At 39.6% G+C, this 24,991-nt stretch overlaps 3 protein-coding genes across 3 annotated transcripts; all 3 read left to right on the top strand.

The window, feature by feature from the left end:
* The first annotated feature begins 7,145 nt into the window (after nucleotides 1–7,145).
* Nucleotides 7,146–8,396, top strand: LOC136356200 (uncharacterized). The gene is made up of 2 exons (XM_066309792.1): nucleotides 7,146–7,719; nucleotides 7,918–8,396. Exons 1-2 carry the CDS (start codon nucleotides 7,146–7,148, stop codon nucleotides 8,394–8,396), a joined length of 1,053 nt encoding a protein of 350 aa, XP_066165889.1.
* Nucleotides 8,397–11,337: 2,941 nt separating this feature from the next.
* On the top strand, nucleotides 11,338–14,106 carry LOC4335547 (small ribosomal subunit protein eS8-like). The gene is made up of 5 exons (XM_015781076.3): nucleotides 11,338–11,539; nucleotides 11,683–11,755; nucleotides 12,522–12,855; nucleotides 13,372–13,547; nucleotides 13,755–14,106. The coding sequence occupies exons 1-5, from the start codon at nucleotides 11,536–11,538 to the stop codon at nucleotides 13,831–13,833; spliced, it is 666 nt and encodes a 221-aa protein (XP_015636562.1). The 5' UTR covers nucleotides 11,338–11,535; the 3' UTR covers nucleotides 13,834–14,106.
* A 2,443-nt stretch (nucleotides 14,107–16,549) lies between these two features.
* LOC4335546 (U11/U12 small nuclear ribonucleoprotein 48 kDa protein) lies at nucleotides 16,550–22,177 on the top strand. Its single transcript, XM_066309683.1, is given in 7 exon segments — nucleotides 16,550–17,739; nucleotides 18,220–18,334; nucleotides 18,725–18,832; nucleotides 19,438–19,600; nucleotides 19,670–19,928; nucleotides 19,930–20,195; nucleotides 20,277–22,177. Coding segments are annotated over 6 exon segments (1,956 nt in total). The 5' UTR covers nucleotides 16,550–16,666; the 3' UTR covers nucleotides 20,168–20,195; nucleotides 20,277–22,177.
* Nucleotides 22,178–24,991: the final 2,814 nt, after the last annotated feature.

The raw sequence follows: 24,991 nt of genomic DNA, 5'->3' as shown, positions 1-24,991 counted from the left end.
TTATTAGATGGGTGCAATTTAGTACATGAACTTGTAAAACGCCAACTTTGATACATGAACTTGTAAAACTCTCAAGAAGACACTACACGGTTAAGTTTGCTAATTTAAATTCTGATTAGTATGCTATTGTCCATGGGTTATATTGCGACTATGATATTTGGAATTATCGGGGATCGTTGGTGCTTAGGGCATACGCGAGATTGAGGTAAAAGAGACAAGAGACAGGGATTTTTATACAGGTTCGGGCCCCTTAACTAGCAGGTAATAGCCTTACTCCTGTTGGCCGAAGTCGGTGTCGAAACAAGATTTCGGCAATACTAAAAGGGGTGGCAATCAAGCTGAAAAAGTGGATGGGTTAGGAGACACAAGGTTTATATAGGTTCAGGCCTTCTCGATGAGAAGTAATACCCTACTCCTGTCCGGGGATTGATCCGTCGAGTGTATTATTGATCGTATGATCTGGGAGAAAAGTTATGTCCCTAAGAGCTCCTAGACCCCTCCATATATTGGGGGAGGAGCCGAGATTACAACATACATCCCATGTTCCTTACGGACTAGGCATCTGAAGATAAATTACAATCATAACCGACTAGGACTATCGGATGTTTTCTTGATACACAAGTTAACATAACAACTGAGTCCTTTACTAAACATATTCTATCTGCATAAGATATCCCTATAACCAGTCGGATATCCATGCCATGTGGGTATGTGGTACCCATAATCTCCACAGTCGGTGTTGCCTTTATATATCAGTATCACACGAGCACAATAGCTGGGATGACCTAATCTAGTCGGCGTCGACTTGCCGGCATGGATCTCCAACACATAGTCAACGGCTAGTATAGTCTTCATCCCTCATGTCGGCCCTTATGGTGCCAGATTGGGTATGTCTAGACTTATGTTGTTGTCTGTTGGCTTCTCTTGGCGTGTCCTCCTCCTCTTAGGGGGTTTTGTTTTTATACCCTCGGATGTCTCCTTGTCCAAGTAGAACTAGGGAGACAAATATGAATATGATCCGAGTAGTCCTTGTAATGTCTGAATAGAACTCTGTTTTTTCCTTCCTTACCTAGAATACCTTCCGTATATGAGGCATGATTCCGTATAAGACATGATGTATGGTGGGCCACACCGAGCCAGCCCAATATTATTGGGTATGCCTTATCTATGACACTTACAGTAGCCCCGACTTCAATGCAAATGAGCCCACTGCATCCTCGACCAAAGACCCTTTGAAAAACTGGTGTCATACTCATCTAACCGTTCTCTACCTATCGAGAGGATATAGAGTATGCGACCAAGTTACCTATTCGATCTTGCCTAAGAACGATACCAATTCAAATTTAGATTGAAGTAAAAAAGATACCATCTCGGCAGGTGTCACGCCCAGAAATTCACAAGTAATTTCTAAACTAATTTGTGCATTAACACCCTTGTCCAGGAATCAGCCGAGGTACACAAACTGACAATTTAATATACAGATTCATCAAAATAACTAAAACGATAAATACTTACATAAGAGGCACTTAGTCCTCACCATGAAGAAAACTGCAGCGGAAAACAAAATCTAGCGAAGCTTCAGGTCCACTCCCACAGGCAGCTCAACTGAGATCTAAGCCAAACGTCTTCTCCTTCTGGATCATTTTTCTTCAACTGAGGTTTGATGATTATTGCAAGAATGAGCATATGACATACTCAACAAGCCACATAGCAAATATGCAAGTGCACATGGATACCAAAGGATGGCATAATATAGGCTCATTTGCGAAAGCAGCTTTTAGCAAAGAGTTGAGAATTTGTAAAACAGTAGAGTAATTAATCATCAATATTAATCAACACTGAATAGCACACCCATGCTGCACAGGCCCAACCAAACCTGTACAACCAACCCCGGTCGTACAGATCAAACCTCCAAACCAGGAATTATCCATTCCAAACCAGGAGTCAAATTAATTATCACATTATTAACATTAATGAGTAGTGTGGGACTAATCACGAAAAACATTGCTCAACTCGCCCATAACCATGGGCACGGCTATTCGAATAGTTTTACTCTGGCCAGAGATGTACCACTGTACCCACAAGACACGATTCCAATCATGTTGCCATGCCCCGAAGTACCACCACGGCACTGCTAAGGGGGAAATCGTGACAATACCCTTTGCACAATACAACTCAAAACCGTGCACCGTTCCTGGATCATAATCCCCCCCTCAAAACCAGAGGCAATGGACTCTCCAGCGACCCCCACGGACTTCTCGCCGCTTCACAGTCTGGCACCCCGTAATGAACCATGCTATACAAAAGGTAAAGCCGTTGCCCACGCTGGCTTGTGGTTGGCACGGTTAATGTCTCACAACAGTAGCTCGCAAACCGGTCCTTAATTGTCATGAGCACGACCTTCAAAACCATGTGCTCACAACCCACCATTAATCATATTTTAATTATCAATTAATTATCATAACACGATTGACCATCGTGAGCTACCATTAAATATAACCATAAATAATAATGTAGTATATATAGGATTCATCCCATTAATGAGCTAATGTTTCTAAGCATGGCTAAGCAATTATATATATATAGCATTTAGCTGAACCAAACTAATATATAAGGTTCTAGCTAATCAAATTATAACCCATAGGAAAATAAAGTCATCTTCGGCCATTAATTAATCAGGAAAGGCTCACCACCCGATGACATTCGAAAATAATGCATAAGTTGAAATAAAACAATAGCTTTAAACAGGTTCAACATGCTCAAAGGGTTATTTGGGATCTGTGTGACTTGCCTTGCAAACAAGTGTCTTCAATTCGTCTTCAGGAACTTCTCCAACGATCGAACGATCCTCCGAATCAACGGAAAACTAAACCTAGAACGCAAAACAAGGAAAAACACTAATAAAAACCAAATAAATAGTACAATTAAAGTTCATAAATAGGTAGAGTTTGAATTTAGATGAATTATGAGACTTGAACGACCTCATTCCGAGTTCGTATGAATTAGATATCAATTTTACAAGATTTAATTCCAATTAAACCTATTAAAGAAAAGACTATTCCAAATTGATTAAACAATTTACAAATGATTTATAGCAGAGACAAAAGATTAAAACATCCTCCGGAAATAGATTAGATCATATTTGATAGATGACATATATTAAAAAGGAATAATATGCCATTGAAAAGAAAGAACGAATTTATATCGATTTTGGACGGCTGAGATTAATCTCGACCGAGTCGACCAAGATCGGATGGCTTGGATTGACACACGGCAGCGGCACAACAGCGGTTGCGGTAGCACACATACAGCAGCAGCGCGACGGCGACGTACAACGACTAAACAGCGACGCGGGGGCAACAAGGCAGCTAGCGCAGCGGCGACGCTAGGGCAGCAGCTAGCGACACAGCAACGGCTGCGCTAGGGTTAGAGCGACAGCGGCGGTGACACAACCGAGGGATTGAAACCTAACCCGAGGGGACACGGATAGAAGTCTCACCGAACCAAAGCGACCGGAGAGGGATGATCCGGCGACAACACACGGAAACGATGACGACGCTAGGGCCAAACAACATATTAGATTAGATTAGATCCCTAGGGATAAACTACACCGGTAAACGACATGGGAGAGAGGAGAGCTCACCGGAGAAGACGACGGCGATGACCAAGATGACGACGGCGAGGGGTGACGGCTAGCGGCAGCGGCGACTAGGGCAGCGGCGGCTAGGGTATTGGAGGAGGCGGCTAACAGGAGGAGGAGGAGGCTAGGGGCGGCTGCAACAAAAAAAAAACAGGAAACAGGAGGGGAAAGGACGGCTTATATAGGGGAAGATTGAAGAGGATTAGGTGGGACCAAGGGAGGCACGGCAGAAAGGGAGAGGGAGGGACTCGGAGGGGAGAGGCGCACGGCTGGGAGAGGGGAGAGGCGCACGGCAGAAGGGGAGACCGAGAGGAGGAAGGGGAAAAAGATACGGGAGGAGGGGTTGCCTAGAAAGGAAAGGTGGGGGAAACAGATGCGGTGCCGTTTTGGGAAAGGAAGAGGAAACGGAACCAGAAAGAGAATAGGACTCGGCTAGTCATATAAAACGAAACCGCGGACAGGGAGAGTGAACCGGGAATGATTCACAACCAAAGGAGGAAAAAGAAAGAATTATTAATTACTTTTCCAATTAAATTAATCCCTGAATGATCTTTGATTTATTAAAAATACTTCCAATGCTCAAATAATTCTGGGAAAAATCCAGAAAATACTTGGACATTAAAAATATTTAATACAATTTTATCTATATCAACTTAATGTTCAAAATTTTCATAGATTTTATTCGCACACTTACTTTAATTATTAAGTAATTTCTAAAAATTCCTTTTTTACAACGATTTATAATTTAGCGATTTTCAGGGTGTGATAGCAGGCACATCAATGCTTTACCCAGTAACCCTTGTCAAACTCATCCAACCATTATCGGATAGCCGAGCAGGTAAAGAGTATGCGACAAATCTCCGATATTTGACTTTCTTGAAATCAATTAGTTAGAACAAACCACCAGATAGAAAAGACCCTGAGCGAACGCTTGGGAGTTAAATAATCTAAATTGAAAATATGAATCAAACATATTGAAAATAAATTAAATCTGTGTGTGACAATAAAATAGTACTCTCGCCAAAGCTGCCCTTAGCTAAACGGAGTTTGCTGTACTCTTCCTAGCCCCTAGCTGTCTTTATGGAAAATCGTATTTTCACAAAGGCAGCTTAAATCTTATAACAAACTATGCTGAAGCAGCGAGTTCTTAGCCCCCAGCCATGAAATTGGGAAAACCAATTTCCGATTACACAGCTTAGTTAATACATTCTAGCGGGTACTCTAACATGACAAATCTTACATGATCGTTTGACCCTTATGGCCCGAACAAGCTTTGTTTGCATTTGTTACTCTTGTAGATCAAGGTCTCCTAGATGGCTAGGCATCATCGGTGAGCACCCGTGGTGTGCCACTGGAAGTTTGTGAAGGCTTCGATTCGTCTCTGCAAGGGAAGAAATCAAGAGTGAAATCGAGGAGTGTATATAGGTAACCTCGTGAGAAAAAGGGTTGAAAGATACCTGGTCTTTGTGGCCCCTCAACGGAGACATAGGATCGGTGGATCCGAACTTCCATAAAGAAATAGCATGTTTTCTCTCTTGGTTTGCCGGTTCTTGCCTTATTCATATTGTGCTTGAGTCTATTCTTGCCCCATATGTTTGCATGCTTAGTTGATCTATTTGGTGACCATATATCTTAGATGTCTTGTCTGTCACCTTTTGATTCATAGACATATTGTTTCTTTGAGCTAAAAGTTCATAATTGGTGTTTTCTTCTCTTAGCTATTGGAAATTCGGGTTCATATAAAAACTCCAATTTAATATTAGAAACTTTTATTCAAACCTGAAGTTTAGATTGCTTATTAATCCGCTTCAAAGTTGTGATAATTTTTAGAAACGCCTATTTACCCTCCTTTAGGTGACATCAAGGTCCTTTAAGTGATATTAAGTAAATGCAAGTAACAATAGGAAATAAAAATAAGTATATATTGCCCACCTTAACATATCGAGATTTTTTTTTTGCCATTGAAATTATCCATTTTCCTCATTTGTCACTCAAAACTAGATGTTCCCTTATTTGCCATCCACAACATCCCACTATGAGAGTTTTAACGTTAGTTGTCATATATTTACATGAATGATAATTTTGCCCGTAGGCCCATATGTCTATTACCAACTCTTCTCGCCAATTTCTTTGCCGCAGCCCGAGGAGCTCCATTGACTATTCAAGCTATCAACACCTTTGCACTGGCCCTCCAAAGATGTTGCCAATGCTGGCAGACTAGACCCCATCATAGACCAAATTTAGAGTTGTTTTTGCGCACATGCCACTTATGTGGCAACCAGCCAGCAAAATAAAAAATTATAAACCCCACATGCCAGTGATGCTATCTCCTTCTTCATCAACTCCTCTCTCACCCTCCAAACTAGCAGGATATTGATTTTTTTACTTATATGACACCTAGTTAGCAAAAGATATAAAATAGTTAAATGTAAGTTAAAAATATAGTATTTAGATACCAAAATCATGAAAACCACCATCAAGACCAGGTTGTATTTGCCCTAATGAGGGTATTTTTCTTGGTTTCATAATTGTGGGGTGTTTTTATATATAAACTTGATAGCTGAGGGGTGCAATATGGACTTATCCATATTTTTTAAGCTGTGAACCTGTAAATCTATAATCATTAGTAGTTTGATTACGAAATCAAATGATGTAATCTAAAATAAACTATGCAACTGCCAAGGTCTTACAAAATTGATGCATCATTTCACAGCATAATACTCCCTCCAGTCAAATTTATTTGACGTTGGGGAGATGTCAAATACTCACTCGGTTTCATATTATAAAAAAACTTTGAATTGTTTAAGTCGAACTTTCATGAGTTTGACCATGTTTATTGAAAAATGTAGCAAAATCTACAACTCCAAATTTGTTTTATTGAATTTAACATTGAATATATTTTGATACTATTTTTGTTTTGTGCTGAAAATGTTGCTACAGTTTTCTACAAACTTCATCAAAGTTAAAAGAAGTTCAACTTAGAAAAAACTTAAAATGTCTTATAATATGAAACAGATGAAGTACCTTCTTTTTACTAGAGAGAGTAATGCTATCCTTTGTAACAATGAAATGTTATTCACCAAAATCAAAGAGTACAAAGGCAGAACAAAACCTAGTAAATTTTCTTGATCGCACCTAAACCAGGTATTGGGGATAATTTCTGCTATGTAATTGAATAACACTTAACCTCTAGTAGACGAAACATGGAAGACAATAATGATGTGGAAATAATGGAAAATAACTAATTTGCCATAACCTTCTTTCCTTGTTTACTTGAGAAGAATATTTTCATATATAGAAGCATCAAAGTGGGCCATGGTTCGACTCATCGTACAAGTTCACACCGTTTGGCCAAAGCTTTCCATTTTATTCCAAATTTTCACTCTTGTATCTATATATAAGTCCTGATAAATCCCTTTGTCCTTCCCCCAAATTCCACCAGATCCAATCGGGAGCAAAAATGGAGATCCAAAGAAACAAGAAGAAACCAAGAAAGGGTGCGGCCATGGTCGCCGTGGTAGAAGCCGAAGGAGCTTCCCAAGATAAAGGGGATTTGCCCCTATCACCGGGAGTTATGGATGAGGCGTCAAGAGTTCTTGGTAACTATGATCTACTAAAGGAGATCTTGCTTTCTCTTGGCCTTCATATCCCGCTTGTTCATGGTACTCTCGTTTGCAAACGTTGGCTTCACATCATCGCCAATCCTGAATTCCTTGGTCGATTTGGTAAGCTCCATCTGCCTCGCCTGCTTGCCTCCTATGTTTCCACTATGTCAGGATGCCATATGCTTGTGCCATCCCAAGGGCTGCCCACTGAGTTTGTCTCCATCTTATCTCGTGCAAAAGACTACTTCTCTGATTTGGAGAAAAATTGGTGTAGTGATGACTTTGATGTTTTGGATTGGTGTAATGGTCAAGTGCTCATTAGTGTTGAGAACTCAATCATGGACTTCCAACATAGGCTTGCCATATGCACCCCTTTAAATCCAACCAAAGATTTCACCTTTATCCCACATCGCCAACTAGATGTCCCCCAAGGCTATATCAAGATGGACATATATGATTTCTTTTATGAGAAAGGTAATGATGGTCAGATGTCCATCTATAGGGTGAGATTGGGATGTACCCCTACATGAAAATCCATATGTGCAATGATATTTGGTTTTAAAGATGGAGCTTGGAGTTACAATCACATCTCAACCATGATAGATCTACCATCACGGTGGTTGCAACGCAAAAATTCTGGCTTGCTTATTGACACTAAGTTCTATATGTTAGGTCCAAGTAAATACATTCTTGGATTGGACCTAGTGTCTATGAGCTTGTTCATCATTGACCTCCCAAATGGATTGGAACACAGTAATCCAGAGATGCTCCAGCTTTCTCAAGAGGAAGATTCCAAGTTGTATATATTCCATTTGAATGGTTTGAAGCTTCATATTTGGTTTCATGACATTAACAACACTGGCAACACTAGCAATTGGGTATTGATTGATACCATTAGTTTTCTGGAAGTGTTTGGTCATATTGCAAACCCTAGTTGGGATTCAGAGGTTGATATTAAAATTGCTAGAGGTGGGAATAGTGGTGATTTTATATACTTGCATGTGGATGATGATGTCTACTTGGTGCATATAAAAAAGAGAATGGTGGAGAAGGTGTTTGACAATGGCAAGGTCTTCCGTGTACACCCCTTCATGATGGCTTGGCCTCCAACCTTTACTAAAAAGATCATGATGGGTAATATATTAAAGTGAGCATCTAGTGCTTTATGTCAGTTGTATGGATTTTGTCTACATTATACCATCCATATTGAGATGATAGACATTGATAAGGAATTATTCCTTTTGATAATTTGTATCCATTTAAATTACTTGGTTGGGATATGAGTTTCCTTGATTTGAAGGAAGAATGAGTTGCTACATTTTTTTTACAATTGTTTTCTTTGTTTTGTCTTTGTGCTATGAAACGACACATAGTTGAGTACGAATAATGGAAAATATAAGAGTAGTTAGTGAGACAATAAACCTATGAGAACTATATAGTGGAAGACAGATGGTTCGTTGAGACAATACTGGTGGAAATCACATCACATGCTATTGTTATATGTTCTAGGAAGTTCTATAAATATTAACGTAATTAGGAGATGCCTTGTTCTACAACAAATAAAACTATTTTTGAAAAAGTATCTTGATTTCATTAGGAAGATACAAAATTCAAAAACAAATGAATAAACAACGAAGCATAAAAAAATGAAGCTTGATTTTAGCAAAGCCTTGTTTGCTCTGTTTTACATGGTTGTATAATGTTTAATTCTACCTTGATTGGCTTTGAAATCAAAATATTGGGTAGTTTTGTTATATATTGATGTATTTCTAAAGAATGGATTGATGCTTCTTTGTTCTGATTCAAAGTGATGAGGACAAACAAACAACTAATGCAACAAGTAAGATAATTTCTTCATTGGGATATACTCCAATGCTTTTAGTTTGAGGAGGACGAGGAAACAAACTGTTAAGTATGGTGATGTAAATACTTATGTGATTGGATTGTGATGTATATTCTTATGTGATATTTTTATTTGTCGTGATATGTTGTGAAATGAGGATGATATCATGTTTATCTGTTTGATATATGCGATGAGATGATGCGATGACTTATGGATAATATAAAGTTTTGTATAGTTTCTTTATTAGTTAAAAGTGATGGTTACCATCTCCCCAGTGAGAAATGTTTTCGGTAATGGCATGATCTCTTCAATCAACAACATAATACTCTAAATACTAATCTTGCTTGGAATTTTTGTTCCAATAGATTTGTTCTAGTTGATTTGTAGTGTTGTTGTGCACCAATTAAGTAGTAGACCATTAGGAGCACCTTTGGTGCTATTGCTTTTTTGTTGTTGTACGAAACAATCTAACTGCTTAATACTAGAATATAGACTAATGTGCCAATTGATATTCTGTGTGATTCTTTTTTTTCTTTTGGTTTTGTTTTGGTTCCTATATGTATATTATGTGCAGTAAAAAAACTAAAATATGACGTAATTATCCTTCCAGACTACTTTGACTACGACATAAGGTAACAAGAATGCAAATCAGGTGTAATGCAGTAACCTTATAATGCAGATGTAACTATACAATCTTCATCATTACTACTACAATTTTACATGTTCTTTAATTCTTGTTGATAACTTTTATGCAGGCATAACATTTTCTTATTCCATTTTTTTTAAGAATCATCAATTAGCATTTGACTGTTTTCTTCTACATACACTCAATATTTCCTCTGGCATCGATATGCTCCTTCCATTCATCCTGAGAGTGAGACATGTTTTTTTCTATGTTATGTGCGTGGTTTTATTGGGTAAACATTGTAGAAAGACAGTCGGGCGACATCGGCTTATACTAAGGGGAGAATATATGCTGGGAAGAGAACTTGAAGGGGACTAATTCTGATTATTTATTGCTAAATTCCAAAGACTAGCTAAATACCCTATATATAGAGCCGACACCTGCAACTCAATCTAATCTAATCCTACTTTTAAGCAACAGAGTATATGTAACACGCGCTGCATTGGAGGCATGGAGGCATTATATCTAACACCCACCTTGTTTCCCTGCATGGAGGCATTCCCTAGTTTACTAGCTTGCTCAGTCCGTTTTGCTCCTTTCAATCTCAAAATTATATAGATCCTTATGTTTGATGTTATTTTTGTCATTACCGGTCTCTTCACGTTATTCCATTATGTTAGGTGCCAAGAAGAGTATGTTGGACCATTAGAGTGGACATGATTAGGGATGCAAGTGGATAGTTCCTCTACTCGCAAAAAAACCCGTTTGCTAGTTCATTTCTTACATGATAGTATAAAATTTAGAAGAAAAAATGAAGTAGAAGTGAGATTAGCGGGCTAAAGAAACCCGCTTGCATCCCTAGACATGATCCATCCACCTTCTTATTATTAGGTTGTAGGCTGCCATTTTTCTACCAGCCATTTACAAGATTGCCAACCAGATTCGCTCTGCTCTCGTAGCCACTTTACACCACTACGCAGAACTACAAATCTACAGGATGGATTTGCATTGCGAGCATGATGTCCCCAACTTTAATACAAAACTGCCAATATATAATGAGTTCAGCAACGTGTTAGGGTAAAGTTTTTTTTTTTTTTTTGCGCAGAGGCAGTTGGAAAAAAAAACCTAAGACCCCTATCCCATATAAAAAAAACCAACTTGTAGCTTACAAACCTAGATAATAAGCTAGAAGTTTATTTTTTATGAGTAAAACAGGTGGCTTGACAGTAATTCTGATGGCAGTGTTCTTTTGAAGGGATTGGAGCATATCCCACTCGCACGCAAACAAAGTGACAAATTAATGCACGATTAATTAAGTATTAGCTTAAAAAGTTTGAAAAATGAATTAATTTGATTTTTACAGTAACTTTTGTGTAATTTTTTTTAAAAAAAGTGCACCATTTAACCGTTTGGGATATGTGCATGTGGAAAACAAGAAATATGTGGTTGAAACCTTGAGGGAGAACACAGCCAAAACAAAAAAAAATCTGATGGAATCAAGAAGGCCAACGTTGGTGTGGGCCGGGCCCAATGCATCATTTCCTTCGTACGTTGCAATCTAGGCCCAACGGACTGCCCACCACCCCCCTCGCCTGAAGAATGGGGTGGATCAGATGGCAGGCTCATTCCCAGCCGTCGGATCGACCCGATCACCGCCTGCGAAGTAAACCCTAAGCCACGGCCGCCTCCCTATATAAGCCCACCCACTAGGGTTTCGCCCGCCTCTCCTCCCCCCCGCTAGTTCCCAACCAGCAGCTGCGGCGGCGCGAGCACACGAAGAGGAGGCGGAGCAGCCGGAGCCACCTCCGCCGCCGCCGCCACCATGGGTAAGGCACGCCCGCAACCCGGGTGCTCAACCTTCCTCCTCCGCTTACCCCCATCCGCGTGGGGGGTTGTGGAGTTCGTTGTTTGGGTTTTTTGCGTGTGTGTGTGCTGATGGATTGATGGGGGTGCGGTGATGGCTGTGCAGGTATCTCGCGTGACTCCATGCACAAGCGCCGGGCCACCGGTGGGAAGCAGAAAGCGTGGAGGAAGAAGCGAAAGTAATGCCGATCTCCCACTCTTTTTTTTATTTTCTTGCGTGCGTTTCCATTCGGTTCGAGCGGGCGTTGTTGTTTTGGGGATTAGGTGTGTTGGATGAGTGCATGATTTAGATTGTTTCTTTGGATGGTTTGTTATGTTTGCATATATGATGGTATATACCTAGATCTCTTGCATGGCGCAGTGAAACTTAGATTAGAAAGACAATTGTGTTCTCTCGATAAATGGTTGGGAAAGATGATGCTAGTATGTCATTTTTCCACAATTTTAGTTGGTTATAGTTATATGTGAGAATGATGTGCTTGCAAATGGATGTGGCTGAAATTCCTAGAACTTGACACGCTTGTCCCTGTTTCCCCACAAATTAGTTGTAGATAGTTAAATTATGAACGTGAAAGAAATTACTCCCCACTGAAGATGTGATTATTGAATTATTGATGAATGAGTCGGTCACTGTTTAGAATGCAGAAGTCACATAGCGTTGATGATTGTCCTCACCTCATTTACCTAATGCAATTATATGGTTAAATATGTGTTGCAGCTGTGTGTGATTCTAAGATTGTTTTGTGATTGTTGTATGCACAAGCTTCCATTCTGATGACTTTGTTGTTTCTGTCAAAAACAATGGACCACCACTAGGAAGAATTTGATTGAGCCATGACAATGTTAAATGCTAAATGTAGGCTGTAGCTGTGATAATTGTGATGACTTGGTTGCTTGTGCTTCTTGTTCCAGAGTGTAATATTGTCGTTCTGGTTTGTTGTTAAGGTATGAGCTTGGTCGCCAGCCGGCAAACACCAAGTTGTCGAGCAACAAGACAGTGAGGAGGGTCCGTGTTCGTGGAGGAAATCTGAAGTGGAGGGCTCTTCGCCTGGATACTGGTAACTATTCTTGGGGAAGTGAGGCTGTCACTCGCAAGACCCGTATCCTTGATGTGGTCTACAATGCGTCAAACAATGAGCTTGTGAGGACCCAGACCCTTGTGAAGAGTGCCATTGTGCAAGTTGATGCTGCCCCATTCAAGCAGTGGTATCTCACTCACTATGGTGTCGATATCGGTAGGAAGAAGAAAGCTCCTGCTGCTAAGAAGGATGCTGCTGAGGTATTATTTATTGTGGCCAAATGTTCTGTACCCTTCACTACACACTTACTTGATTATCTGTTTGTCTTGGTTGTTTTACATAAGCATCAAAACCGTCTTTTTGTTGTTTTGTTTGAGATGCTCTATGCGGTTCTGCTGTATTGTTTTATCTATGTTCAAATTAGTGTAAAATTTTCCTTTGTCTATTGTCCCATTCTCTTTTTGTTGGCTACTTCTTTTGTGTATTGATTTGTTGAATCATTTAACCTGGTACCTTATTATTTTGTTTATGTATGCAATATTAAACATTGGGCTATTATTTCTTGATGCAAGTTGCACTCAGATTTGAAAGTATCGTCTGATCATTTCATTGATAGCTATATAGTGCAGTTTTATGTTTTTATGCTTGCTTTATTTTATTCATATGTAAAATTATGCGTTTTTATTCTCATGCTGTTTTTTGTCCATTACTATGTAAAATTGTAGTTGTAATGGCTCCCTTGTTTGAAACAAAATGTCCATTTTTTGTGTATGTAGGGACAAGAGGGTGAGGCTGCCACGGAGGAAGCAAAAAAGAGCAACCATGTTGTGAGGAAGCTTGAAAAGCGTCAGCAAACTCGCACTCTGGACTCGCACATTGAAGAGCAATTTGGCAGCGGAAGGCTCTTGGCCTGCATCTCCTCCCGGCCTGGGCAATGTGGCAGAGCTGATGGGTAAGGACTACAATAGGTTCCTGCTTTCCTTTCTTTGATGAGTTAATAATTTTATTTACATTTGGTTTATATGCTCAGAGTGTTAGGTGTCTTATTCTTGGGTTTAAACTAGTCATGTTGATAATTTCCGTTTTAAGCTTTTAACAAACTTTGAAATTTCCCACTTAACAAGGACTATTTAATCACATTGAACGTTTTGAATGACAGGTACATCCTGGAGGGCAAAGAGCTTGAGTTCTACATGAAGAAGCTCCAGAGGAAGAAGGGCAAGGGTGCTGCAGCTTAGAGCGTTCTCTCGAGTGTGTTTTACGCTGGAAGGCCCGCCTATTTTATTCAGTGGATTTTGTTAGTCATGTTTGCGTCTATGTCGTGCCTACAGACCCTACTGAACACCAATTTTCTGAAAGAATGATGAATCAACTCTTAGCTTGGAAGAACTGATTGTGAGAATTTTCACATGCTATGGTTGTATTCTCGTGGTATTTAGGTTCCATGTGTACTCAGCTACAGCATTCTGTTATGTTTTATGCCCTTCCAAGGTTTTAGTTTTTCGGTCTAAGACGGTGATGGAAGTACATTTTGCTGGCCACGACTGATGCCCTGCAGTGACCATCCTTCAGGATGAGAGCAGACTGAGCATCCTACAGTCAAGCAACTCTTTGGTTGTTTCAGTTTCTGTCCATCTCCAAAATAGCGTAAATAGGTATTAAATTTGAAAAAAAAACATGTTCTTTGATGGTAGTTTCATCCCATATAACATTGATTTTCGTATTATTCCATTGATTTTCGTATTATTCGAGCCGAAGAGAGGTTTTACAATTTACCATAAATATTTTTCGAGTTGTGAGCTTACAGCAGGGCGTTTTCCTACGTGCCCACAACGATATGTGTGCCTATTCAGGCTCATGCACAAGGAAGTGTCGCACAACTTCGAGCACCACATATTCATGTTTCCAGTCGTTAGTCTTGGTGATGGGTGGCTAGCAATGCCTATGCCAACGAAAGGCGTGAGGTATTTCCCGTAGCGATGGTGCGTGTTAAACCCGAACATACAGGTAACGATACTATAGCTGATAACGTGGGCTACGCTTGCATGCACTCTAACTTCATGGAGTGTAGCTGCGACAGGCTCGATGCGCGCGGGAACTCATCATATGAATTCAACGTGTACTGGGAGATCTTTATCCAGACAAATTAGTTGAATTATTGAACGTGAAAGAAATCACTCTAGACAAAATTACTTTTGCGTAGGAACTTTCTTTCTTATCCAGAGTCTTAGTACTAGAGCACTCATATAATGTCCGGTATATTTTCTCCTTAAATAACATGCATACATAGATTTACTAAAACTAGTGGAAGTGATTAGTAGTAAACTCCTACCACTAAGTTTTGATATTATATTTGATATATTTTTATGTAGAAGTTGACGGTTAAGTTTGCACTTCACACGATGTAGGACAGTGTTGCTAAGCTGCGGTGAACTCCTAATGGTCGATGTCCTTCGCAGCAGCAGGTCCCTCCTTGACCCCACTGCCACAAATAGATCCCCTTGATGTTGACTTTGTCAGCTACTCCCTCCGTCCCAAAAAAAAGGTAAACCCTGGGTTTGCGTGTCCAACTTTGACTGTCCGTCTTATATGAAAGTTTTTTATAATTCGTATTTTCATCGTTGTTAGATGATAAAACATGATTAATATTTTATGCGTGACTTGTTTTTTTAATTTTTTTTAATTTTTTTTCAAATAAGACGGACGGTCAAACGTTGGGCACGGAAACCAGGGTTTGTCTTTTTTTGAGACGGAGGGAGTAGATCTGAAGCGGAAGCAGCCTCATGCTTCCCTCGCCGTCGCCGCTAGTGCTGCTGGGATCTCGATGGGTGAGTCGGATGAGGATAAGGACAGTTACTATTGTTGCTCTTGCCTCACCTACTATCGGGGAGTCGATGAACATGAGGACACTGGGCTGCTGCTTTTGCTCATCGATGACTTGGATGGGGAGAGAAAGAGGATGGGATTAAGGTATAAGATAAAGGCAAGTTGGTCAAAAAGAAATCTTAGTGCATCCAAAGGATAAGTAGTGGCATATTTTCGATTTTAACAAATCTATAATCATATTATTTAGTTAGACGAATTGCAATGGCATTTTTATAAAACTAGCAAATTTACAGTGACAAGGATCTAATTAGAACAAAGAAAACAAAGCCTAAGGGCCCTTTGTATCGCAGGATTGAAAAAAATTTTGGAGGAATAGGAAAAACACAAGATTCCGACAGGAATTGAAGTGTAAAATAAATGATTGTAAAATATAGAAAAAATACATGAATGATTGTTTGATTGGACCGTACGAAAAAACACAGGAATCAGATGAGAGAGATAGACTTAAAAGAATTTTCCAAAAGGTTGGAGCTCTTGCTAAGTTTCTTCAAAAATCCACATGCAATGTGCCATTACATAAGAATTTCATAGGATTTGGAAAGCTTCAATTTTTTAAATCAAGGGGCCAAATAGGAAAATTTTGATTTGAATCTTATGAAAATCCTACGTAAGTCTTTTGATTCAGGCCGAGTTTAGTTCCAAACTTTTTCTTCAGACTTCCAACTTTTCCATCACATCAAAATTTTCTTACACACATACTCCCTCCGTCCCAAAAAAAGACAAACCCTGGTTTCCGTGCCCAATGTTTGACCGTCCGTCTTATTTGAAAAAATTATGAAAAAAATTAAAAAGACAAGTCACGCATAAAATATTAATCATGTTTTATCATCTACTCCTAACAACAATAAAAATACGAATTATAAAAAAATTTCATATAAGACAGACAGTTAAAGTTGGACACGGAAACCCATAGTTTGTCTTTTTTTGGGACGGAGGGAGTAAACTTCTGATTTTTCCGTCACATCGTTCAAATTTCAACCAAACTTTCATTTTTGGCGTGAACTAAACTCACCATCAAAGGGCCTAAGAATGTTTTCAAAGATTAAGGTGCCAAACTGCAAAGACACCAAAGAGTGAAATTTCTTGTGCCCATCGACTAGCGGGTACCCACGACCCCACGACCCGCCGGCAGGCCGCGGCAATCCCCCTCCCCCGCCGCCGCCGCCGCGAAACCCCTCCCCTCCCATGGATCCACCACCACCTCCGCCGCATCCGCCACCCTCCGCCGCCTCCGCCCTCGCCCACCTCCGCTCCCTCCTCTCCGCCGCCTCCTCCGCCCTCTCCTCCCTCCCCTCCTCACTCCATCCCCCCCACCCCACCACCACCCCCACCACCCCCCTCCCCGCCGCCGCCTCCACCTCCCTCCCCTTGCCTCCGCTCCCGCCCCTCGCCTCTCCGCCCGCCTCCGCCTCCGCCGCCACCATCCCCATCCCTCTCCCTCCCCCGCCTCTCCCCTACTCCGACTGCCCCGCCGTCGTCCGCTCCACCACCACCACCCCGTCTCCCCCCGCTTCCTCCTCCCTCCCCGCCTTCCTCGCCGCCCACTGCGCCGATTACTCCCCCTCCCCCTCCGCCCCGTCCTCTCCCCCGCGCGGCCTCCTCCTCCTCCTCCCGTCGGAGCTCTGCCTCCTTCGCCGGGAGTTGGACTCCTGGGGCGCCGCCGCCCACGGCGTGCTGCCGGGGTCCTACACCCACGCCGCGTCACGTGCGGTGGCGGCGGCGGAGCGCTCTGGCCTCCCGCGGTGGGAGGCCGAGATGCGCCGGTGGGTGCTCGCGGCCTCGCAGAGGTACGGGGTCGTGATCGACGCGGCGACGAGGGACCATGTCTGGGTGCTGCTGCGGCTGTGCCTCAAGGCGGCGGCGTCGGAGGCGCGCTGCTCCCTGGAGGATGCGCGCGGCGCCGAGGGTGGAGGGTCTGGGTTTGTTGACCCAAGGGCCATACGGTTTGAGTGCCCGAGGCTTGTCGACGCCGTCTCGTGGCTAGGGACGCAGCTGAGGATCCTGTATGGAGAGAGTAGCGGGAGATCCTTCGCGATCGCGGCGGTGAGGGAGGCTATTCTGCGTGCGGGGTCTTGTTTGGCCGTCGGTGTTGACGGCGGTGGAGGTTCAGGTGTAGAAGGAAGTGATTTTGGAAATGTTGGGACGCCCTCTGTGTCTGTTGCTCAAGTTGCTGCTGCCATTGCGGCGTTGCATGAGAGGTTCTCCTTGGAGGAGAAGATCAAGGCACTTCGAGCGCCACGTCCGGCCAAATTTCAGCTGTACGCTTTCTCAAAACCTACTGTCCTATTTAATCAAGCATTGCTTATTGAATTATATAGTTCTATGCTACCAAGATTGAAGAATGCTTTGGAGATCTTGACATCACTAGTTTCAGTCCAGCAGACTGTCGGAAAAAGCTGCATATTAAATTCGACATCTAACAATCTATTATTTGATGGTCCAATGGACATGATGTAATAAGCTATATGGAAATTCGAGGGAAAGAATCTGGGTTAGTAATCACAAGTTATCTGTGTTTCAAATATGTTGCTCTGATATATATGAATTCAAGTACATTGGTTTTATGCTACATGTAGGCTGCCTGTCATGAATGCACATAATTAAAATAGTTATTAATAATATTTAACAGCCTGATCCCTCACAGTAATTTGCATTCCCAGCATATGATTAGTTTTGCACTTCTGCTTGGTTTCACAAAGCTTTTCCTTCCATGACCCCATATATTCATTTGTTGGTAGTTTACTGGAATATTCAAAAGCACTGGAACGAGGCCGCGAGGAGCGATCAAAACGACCAAACTACAGAGCTGTTCTGGAGTATGATGGTATTATATCACGCCGAGTAGATAGCCAGGTAAAGGCATGCAACCACTCTGTCAGTAGTAGGTTTTAATATCTAGATAGTAGATACCATGCTCATGCTCAATGTTTTTATATTTTCTAGTTGTTCCAGGAGTTGTATGTACCTATTATTGAACAGCTCTTAAGAAAAAAATATTGACTCATGAAACAGTTGCATTTATAGTTTTTATGATCCTTAATGATCTGTAGATACTTTATATTTGAACATTTGACTAACATGCTCTGATCTCTTTGCTTTGTTATTTACTATCTAAATGCACATTTTCTTAAAAAAAAAATTAAGAACATAGTGTTGATCCTCTTGACTTTGTTTTCTGTACAAGATGGTGCTCATAATATCATTTTAGTGTATCTTAGCTCTCTTTATTGCCATCTTGAAAAGGAATTTGGTAGAGTCAAGACTAGAGAGGAGCTTTTAGCTGAAGAGCGAGATTACAAGCGAAGAAGAACGTCGTACCGTGGCAAGAAAGCGAAGAGAAATCCAAAAGAGGTTCGTTTGGATTTGTTTCTCAAAAATATCATTTGTCTTTATCATCCTCAAGTTTTCTGATATATGAATCATTTATGTATGTCCAATGGCCCCTAAATATAGTTCTCTATGGGATCCTGCTTGCAAACGTTTGAAATCTTGGGTATTATTATAAGTAAAAGATTGTGTGACTGATCACAAGAAAAACAAATCCATCAGATGTCTTTGAAAATATTTCCTAGCATATTATTATTTTTATCTGTGTGTTACTATCAAAAAGCCAGTCCAAATGTTGTGTTGTGACCATGATAATTCAGATTTACATGGAGGGTCTATGTAACTTTTCAGGTGGAACATTACTCAACACTCTCTTTTGTTGATGACAGCTCACTTTCTATTAGGGTTCGAAGTCAGGGAACATCATCTCAATTGATTTATTTATTCATTTTCAATCTCAAGTTAGTTACGCTTAGATTTCATATTTAATTATTCTTATACCATCTAGATTGTTCAATGTGTCATATACTCAGATGACCCTTCAGTGCATGTTATGTTACTTATACTCAGTTGATTCTGCAATATGTGATCGATATATGGATTTAATTTTTTTTCCTTCTCTGTTGAAGATTTTAAGAGACATAATTGATGAGCATATGGAAGAGATCAAACAGGCAGGAGGGATTGGTTGCCATTTGGATGTGCCTGGTGATATTGCACAGAGTGTGCTTAAGAATAGTCCTCATGATGGCACATACCAAGGAAGTTTTAATCCTACAAGCAGTTCTTATGGTAAGGACAGTTTTGGTATTCCATCAGTCAGTTGTGAAAAATTACCATGTGCTAATTCTTTTGGAATAGTTTCATCAAGGAACCATGGCACGAGGGATTCATATAAGGACTTAAGAAATGGAAGTCATCAACGCCAGTACCAGAAAGTATCTGATCATGAGAATAGAAGTATTAAAGATTCAGAAAGCACAGTAGATCAAAGGTATTCTCACCATCATGAGAACAGCGGACACCAAAGAAATTCTGATGATCATAGGAAATATGGTTATAAGTACAACAAAAATGGGTCAGACTATTATTCTGAATCAAGCAGTTGTACAAGATGGTCCTCAGAGAGAATATGACCGCATGTCAAGAGTCAGAAGCAATGATGTAAGTACAACTAGTCATACCCGGCATAGATCAGTGTCTGTGACTCAAGATAAGTTCAGTGATAGATCTGATCCCCAAAGCGCATATTCTGATGTTGATCCTGCAACAAGCATGATTGATGAGGCGTCTACGGGGCAGCGTGAGATATACCATGATGGGGCACATCATAGAAGAAAACATGATCGCCATTACTGAAGAAAACAATTGCCCTTTTTTTGGTCAGGTATACTTGCTATCTTACATTTTGAGTTCTTTTTGATGTTTTGTTCTTATTTTTACACTGCTATTTGACATTATCTTGCAGTATACTAATACAAGCATCTTGGTATAGCCTTCACCTGTATCCTTTTCTGTATCCTTATGCAGAAAATGCTGTTCTATTTCTGCAGCTGTACCATACATCTGTATTATGCTGTTCTTTTCTTCCTATGCATATGTTATATTAATGCATTCCGACAAATAATATTCAAATTTGCTATTCATATATTTTTTTAGTAGTATTGAGCTGAACTATCTTAGTTGTACATATCTGAACTTTATGTAGGGTAACAAAGTTTTCTCAACTTTCATTCAATGTAACATTCTTTCTAGAATTCTGCTCAGTTTATTTATGAGCCGACAAAGAAATCTTAGCTGTGTACTTCTGTGTTGCAAGAATTGAAGAAATGCATATATTTCTGAGCTGTCCAAATTTATGTTCATCTGGTTAAAATATTTCTAGATACTAATTGACAATTGCATGAATAATTCTCCCGTTCATTCTAATTTGTGGACACTTAGTTACTTCACAATAATGGGCTTCCTAATCCTAATGGAGTTCAAGATTTGGTATGTCTTTGTGCCACTAGAGGCAAATTTACTTTTTGTTGCTTGACATTTTTAATGATGCATATACTGTATAGGTTTTTTGAAATGGGGATCTTGCACCAATCGGGTACCTGAACATAAGAACTGATACTTCTCTTTTATTTTTGTATCTGTCAAGATGAAGCTAGTGACAGCAGTCAATTAATCAGCGTATTGGTCGAGCATCGCTTGTGTAGGATGCATTCTTGGGTTGTATCGGGGTTGTTTCCTTGACCCTTTCTTTGGACATTTATTCGCTTTCTTCTTAATGAAATGAAATGCAGTCGTCCTGCATTTTCGAGAAAAAAATAATCAGCATAGAAATAATCAAATTGAAGGTTTTGATTTGCAACAGCTTCCACCTGGCTATTACTTCCATGTGTTCTCTGCATGAATTATTAAAAATGATCAAAATTAATCTTTGAGAGTTATCTTTGCATGAATTTTGAATTCTCGAACTACTTACCATCCATTCTAATCTGTTATATATCACAGTACAAATATAGGGTAAAATACACTAGCAGTCCTGGGTTTCTTGAACTTCATATTTACAATCAAAACTTATGGCACTATAACTTTATTTGCCTTCATTTATGAGAAAAACAATGCCGTGCTAGATTGGCATCGCCTATTGGTCTAACATTCAGTGTGACTTTTGCATTTTGGTTGGAACTGTCTTTATGGAGCTTTTATCTGCTATTTCTCTAGAACTAAGAATGAGCAGTTGACACTTGTGTTTCATTCAAATTGCAAAATACATGATCGTTTTATAAATATTGATTATTTAAGGAAACAAATGTAGTTTCTTTTTACTATCGTTACATGTGTTTTCAGAGTATTAAAAGGTTGTAGAATGACCAGAATTGCTTGCTGTCTATGATGGGTTCCTGCTAGTTATTGGTCACTTGCTTTTTCAATATGCATCCAGTTTTTCCTTCTTACTTCAAATACATCATTTAATGACAAAACTGTTATCTGATCTATTGGCATCCTTAACATGTTCTCTCTTTGTGCAGGCAACAGTGCTGGGCAGTAAAGCTGCAAACTCTTAGAAATAGTTTAGCTGGATTAGTGTGATTTGTATTGTCATTCGAATGTATGCGCGTGGAGTTGATGTTATGTAAGCAGGAGCACAGGTTGGACTGTTTGGACATCACATGACATTCGTAATCATTACTGCTCATCTCCTGAAGCCTCAGTTTGACTTTGACCTCATTACTGCACGTCGCAAGATGCCTGTTGTAGAAAGGTACCACCAAAAGTTTCCGGTGCACTTAAATACCATCCAAATTTGTAAACCTTCGTATATTTACCACTCCACGTATGGCCATGAGATCTGTACAATCCGTTTGGATAGCATGCGCAGCGTATGCTTTGTGAGGGGTTGCTAAGGGTATGTCTGGAGGAACTTTTGACAGTCCAACTTTTCGTTTAGATTATGAGAAATTTTAGTTCTAAAATCTACAAGATGAACTAGAAACCAGAAGCTGAGAAACTCAGCATGTCTAGATTCTTATAAGTTGGTTATCAACTAGTTGCTTCTTACTTCTTAGAATCTTACGCTCCCTAAATAGGCCTTATAATAAGGGATTGTTTGGTACAACTCTAGCTCTACCTCTCTGTACGCCAGAGTTTAGTCAAACAATTTTAGCTCCACCTAAAAATTGGAGCGGAGCTGGGTTTAAACTACACTACTACTCCACTTCAGGCTCAACTCTTAAAGTTAAATTTAGGAGTTGGAGCTCTACCAAACAAGCCCTAAGGGTCCCATAGCAAACGTGTGAAACAAGCCCTAAGGGTCCCATAGCAAACATGTGAAAAGCTCATCGATGTATAAAATTCTGTCGGGTCCTATCTGTATTAAATAACTAAGGAACAACGTACGTTACTGCAGGAATATTGTATCATAATGGCAAATAGGTAAATACAATAATGGCAAATAGGTAAATAGGATGTCTAAATGGATTTGTTTTGTAGCTAGACGATGCAACTTTAAATCTTCATAGAATTTGCATCGTTGAGATAATTGGAAAATGCTATAAACAACAGGACATTTTCAAATTTTCCTATTGGTTTTTTATAATATCTTGTGAGAATATCATTTGAATGATAGTTCTAATGGCAGTTTTGTAATATTGTAATGGTGGTTTAGTAATAACGATTTAAAATGGTGGCATATTTGCAATTGCCGCATAAACAATTGATAATAGTTTTACCTTTTGTGGGCAGCTTGTGTATTTAGCATAAATGAAAACGGGGCCGAGGTGGTCTTTGGAGACGATTAGTTTTGGTATAGGAATTAAATGAACAATGGTATATGACTTCACAATCCTTGAATTGAGGGCTAAATCAGTTAGTTTTGGTTAGCTTGTTAACTCTGTTTTATTTTATTTTATTTTTTTCAGCTTATCTGTATACGTCAAGAAGTTAATTATAGCAACAACCTTGATGGGTATAAAAATTAAACCCTGTTGATAAAATAACAATGGTAGATAATTATATGTACTCTCTCCGTTACATTTTAAGTGCAGCCATGGTTTTCCGCGTCCAACTTTGATCGTCCGTTTTTTTTAAAACAATTTTAAAAAAAAAATTAAAAACATAAGTCACGAGTAAAATACTATTCATGTTTTATCATTTCATAACAATAAAAATACTAATTATAATTTTTTTCAAATAAGACGGACGATCAAAATTAGGCACGGAAAACTCATGGTTGCACTTAAAATGGGACGGAGGGAGTAGATCACATGAAAAGCATGGTTGTGTATATGAGTTATTACGAATCAAATACTAGAAAGACTCCGAACTAAGGCAATATGGTTTGTTTAGTTAAACATCCTAGCTTGGTGAGGCGTATTATATTGATGTGTGATTTGTTTCTATTTTGTAATCGATTGTGCATTGAGGTATTGTCTGATGATGTTTATCATGATATAGTGCTTTTGAGATCACAGCTGGTCGTCATATGCTAAGTGCTACTTCTCACTGAAGGCAAGTAACGCTGCATTTTATTGAAAAGTAAATTGCATTGGTGATACATAAACCTGTTACGTAGGTGTAATTTAGTATACAAATTTGTAAAATACTTATTATGGTGCATGAATTTGTCTAGTTCATGCAAATCAAGTCAAAAACAGTATATTGTGACTAATCATGCTAATATAGAGTTTGATTAGGATGTCACGTGCATAATTAAGGTTACGAGAGATGTCTTATGTCTAAATAACCTTTACATATACTTTTTTTGTTTACCTTGTTTTTATCCATTATTTTGTATTCATTGGATCTTCCTTTTATATTTTATATACCTTTTGTCTGTACACTCAACATATATCCTATGTTTAATTGAGTATATATTTTTTAAAACAAGCAGTAGCTATGCTATTTCATTTGATAGAATGAGAGAAAAATTCAGAAGTAAATATCATTACCATACGCCAAGGCAGCCATGAATGAAATGAAGGGCTAATCTCCTAAGAAAAATCGGAGCCAACAGCCAAAAACATGAACCCATGTTTGTTTTACTGATCTAAAGAGTCATTTTACTGATTGAGCACATGCATAATATCCTACTCAGAGCGCAACTTTTAGAGAAATTAGTTATAAAGTGTTTTTTGGCCTTACTTTGCACGCACTAGACAAGTTTGTGCATCGAAACGAACAACTTATAATTTTATGTACTAAATTGTACCTACCTGTCACGTCCTGTAAATTCATCCCAAATTAAAAATCACTCTAAAAGGAACAATAGAATTTATTAAAATGTGCACAAGAAAAAATCAAATGTGGCCCAGAGTATTTTTCTTAAATTCTCCTTGGTCTAAAAGGAGCCCTCAAATTTTACTAGAATTTTCAGAGCACCGAAAATATTTATTAAGCAACAAACACAATTATCATAGTTTATTAAAAAGAAAAACTAAAAATTATAATGGCCCAAAGTCTCTCTCCTCTCCCTCGGCCCGCGGCCAAAGTCCACTTCTCTCCCTCTTATTCCTCCCTTGGAATAAGTCTAACTTGACTCCCTCAAATATAGCTCAGATCTAATTCATATCCCTCAACCGCAAAACCGGATATAATGACTTCTCCAAATATCAATACTGGTTCAATTTGCCTCCTCGGATTGTTTGGACAACGTTTTGTACTACGTGGCATGCATTGACTTAGTCTCTT

This window comes from Oryza sativa, chromosome 4 (assembly GCF_034140825.1).
Source record: "Oryza sativa Japonica Group chromosome 4, ASM3414082v1".
NCBI classification, from domain to species: Eukaryota; Viridiplantae; Streptophyta; class Magnoliopsida; order Poales; family Poaceae; genus Oryza; species Oryza sativa.
The sequence above is the reverse complement of the archived record's forward strand: the minus strand, read 5'-3'. Positions and strand labels throughout refer to the sequence as shown.

What these genes read in the sequence shown, in the direction of transcription:
- LOC4335547 (XM_015781076.3), top strand. An exon ending in GCGTGGAGGAAGAAGCGAAA is followed by an intron (nt 11,756 to 12,521) that starts GTAATGCCGATC and finishes TTTGTTGTTAAG; the next exon opens with GTATGAGCTTGGTCGCCAGC. An exon ending in CAATGTGGCAGAGCTGATGG is followed by an intron (nt 13,548 to 13,754) that starts GTAAGGACTACA and finishes TTTGAATGACAG; the next exon opens with GTACATCCTGGAGGGCAAAG.
- LOC136356200 (XM_066309792.1), top strand. Translation starts at nt 7,146, where the DNA reads ATGGTCGCCGTGGTAGAAGCCGAAGGAGCTTCCCAAGATAAAGGGGAT. An exon ending in TGATTTCTTTTATGAGAAAG is followed by an intron (nt 7,720 to 7,917) that starts GTAATGATGGTC and finishes TCTATATGTTAG; the next exon opens with GTCCAAGTAAATACATTCTT.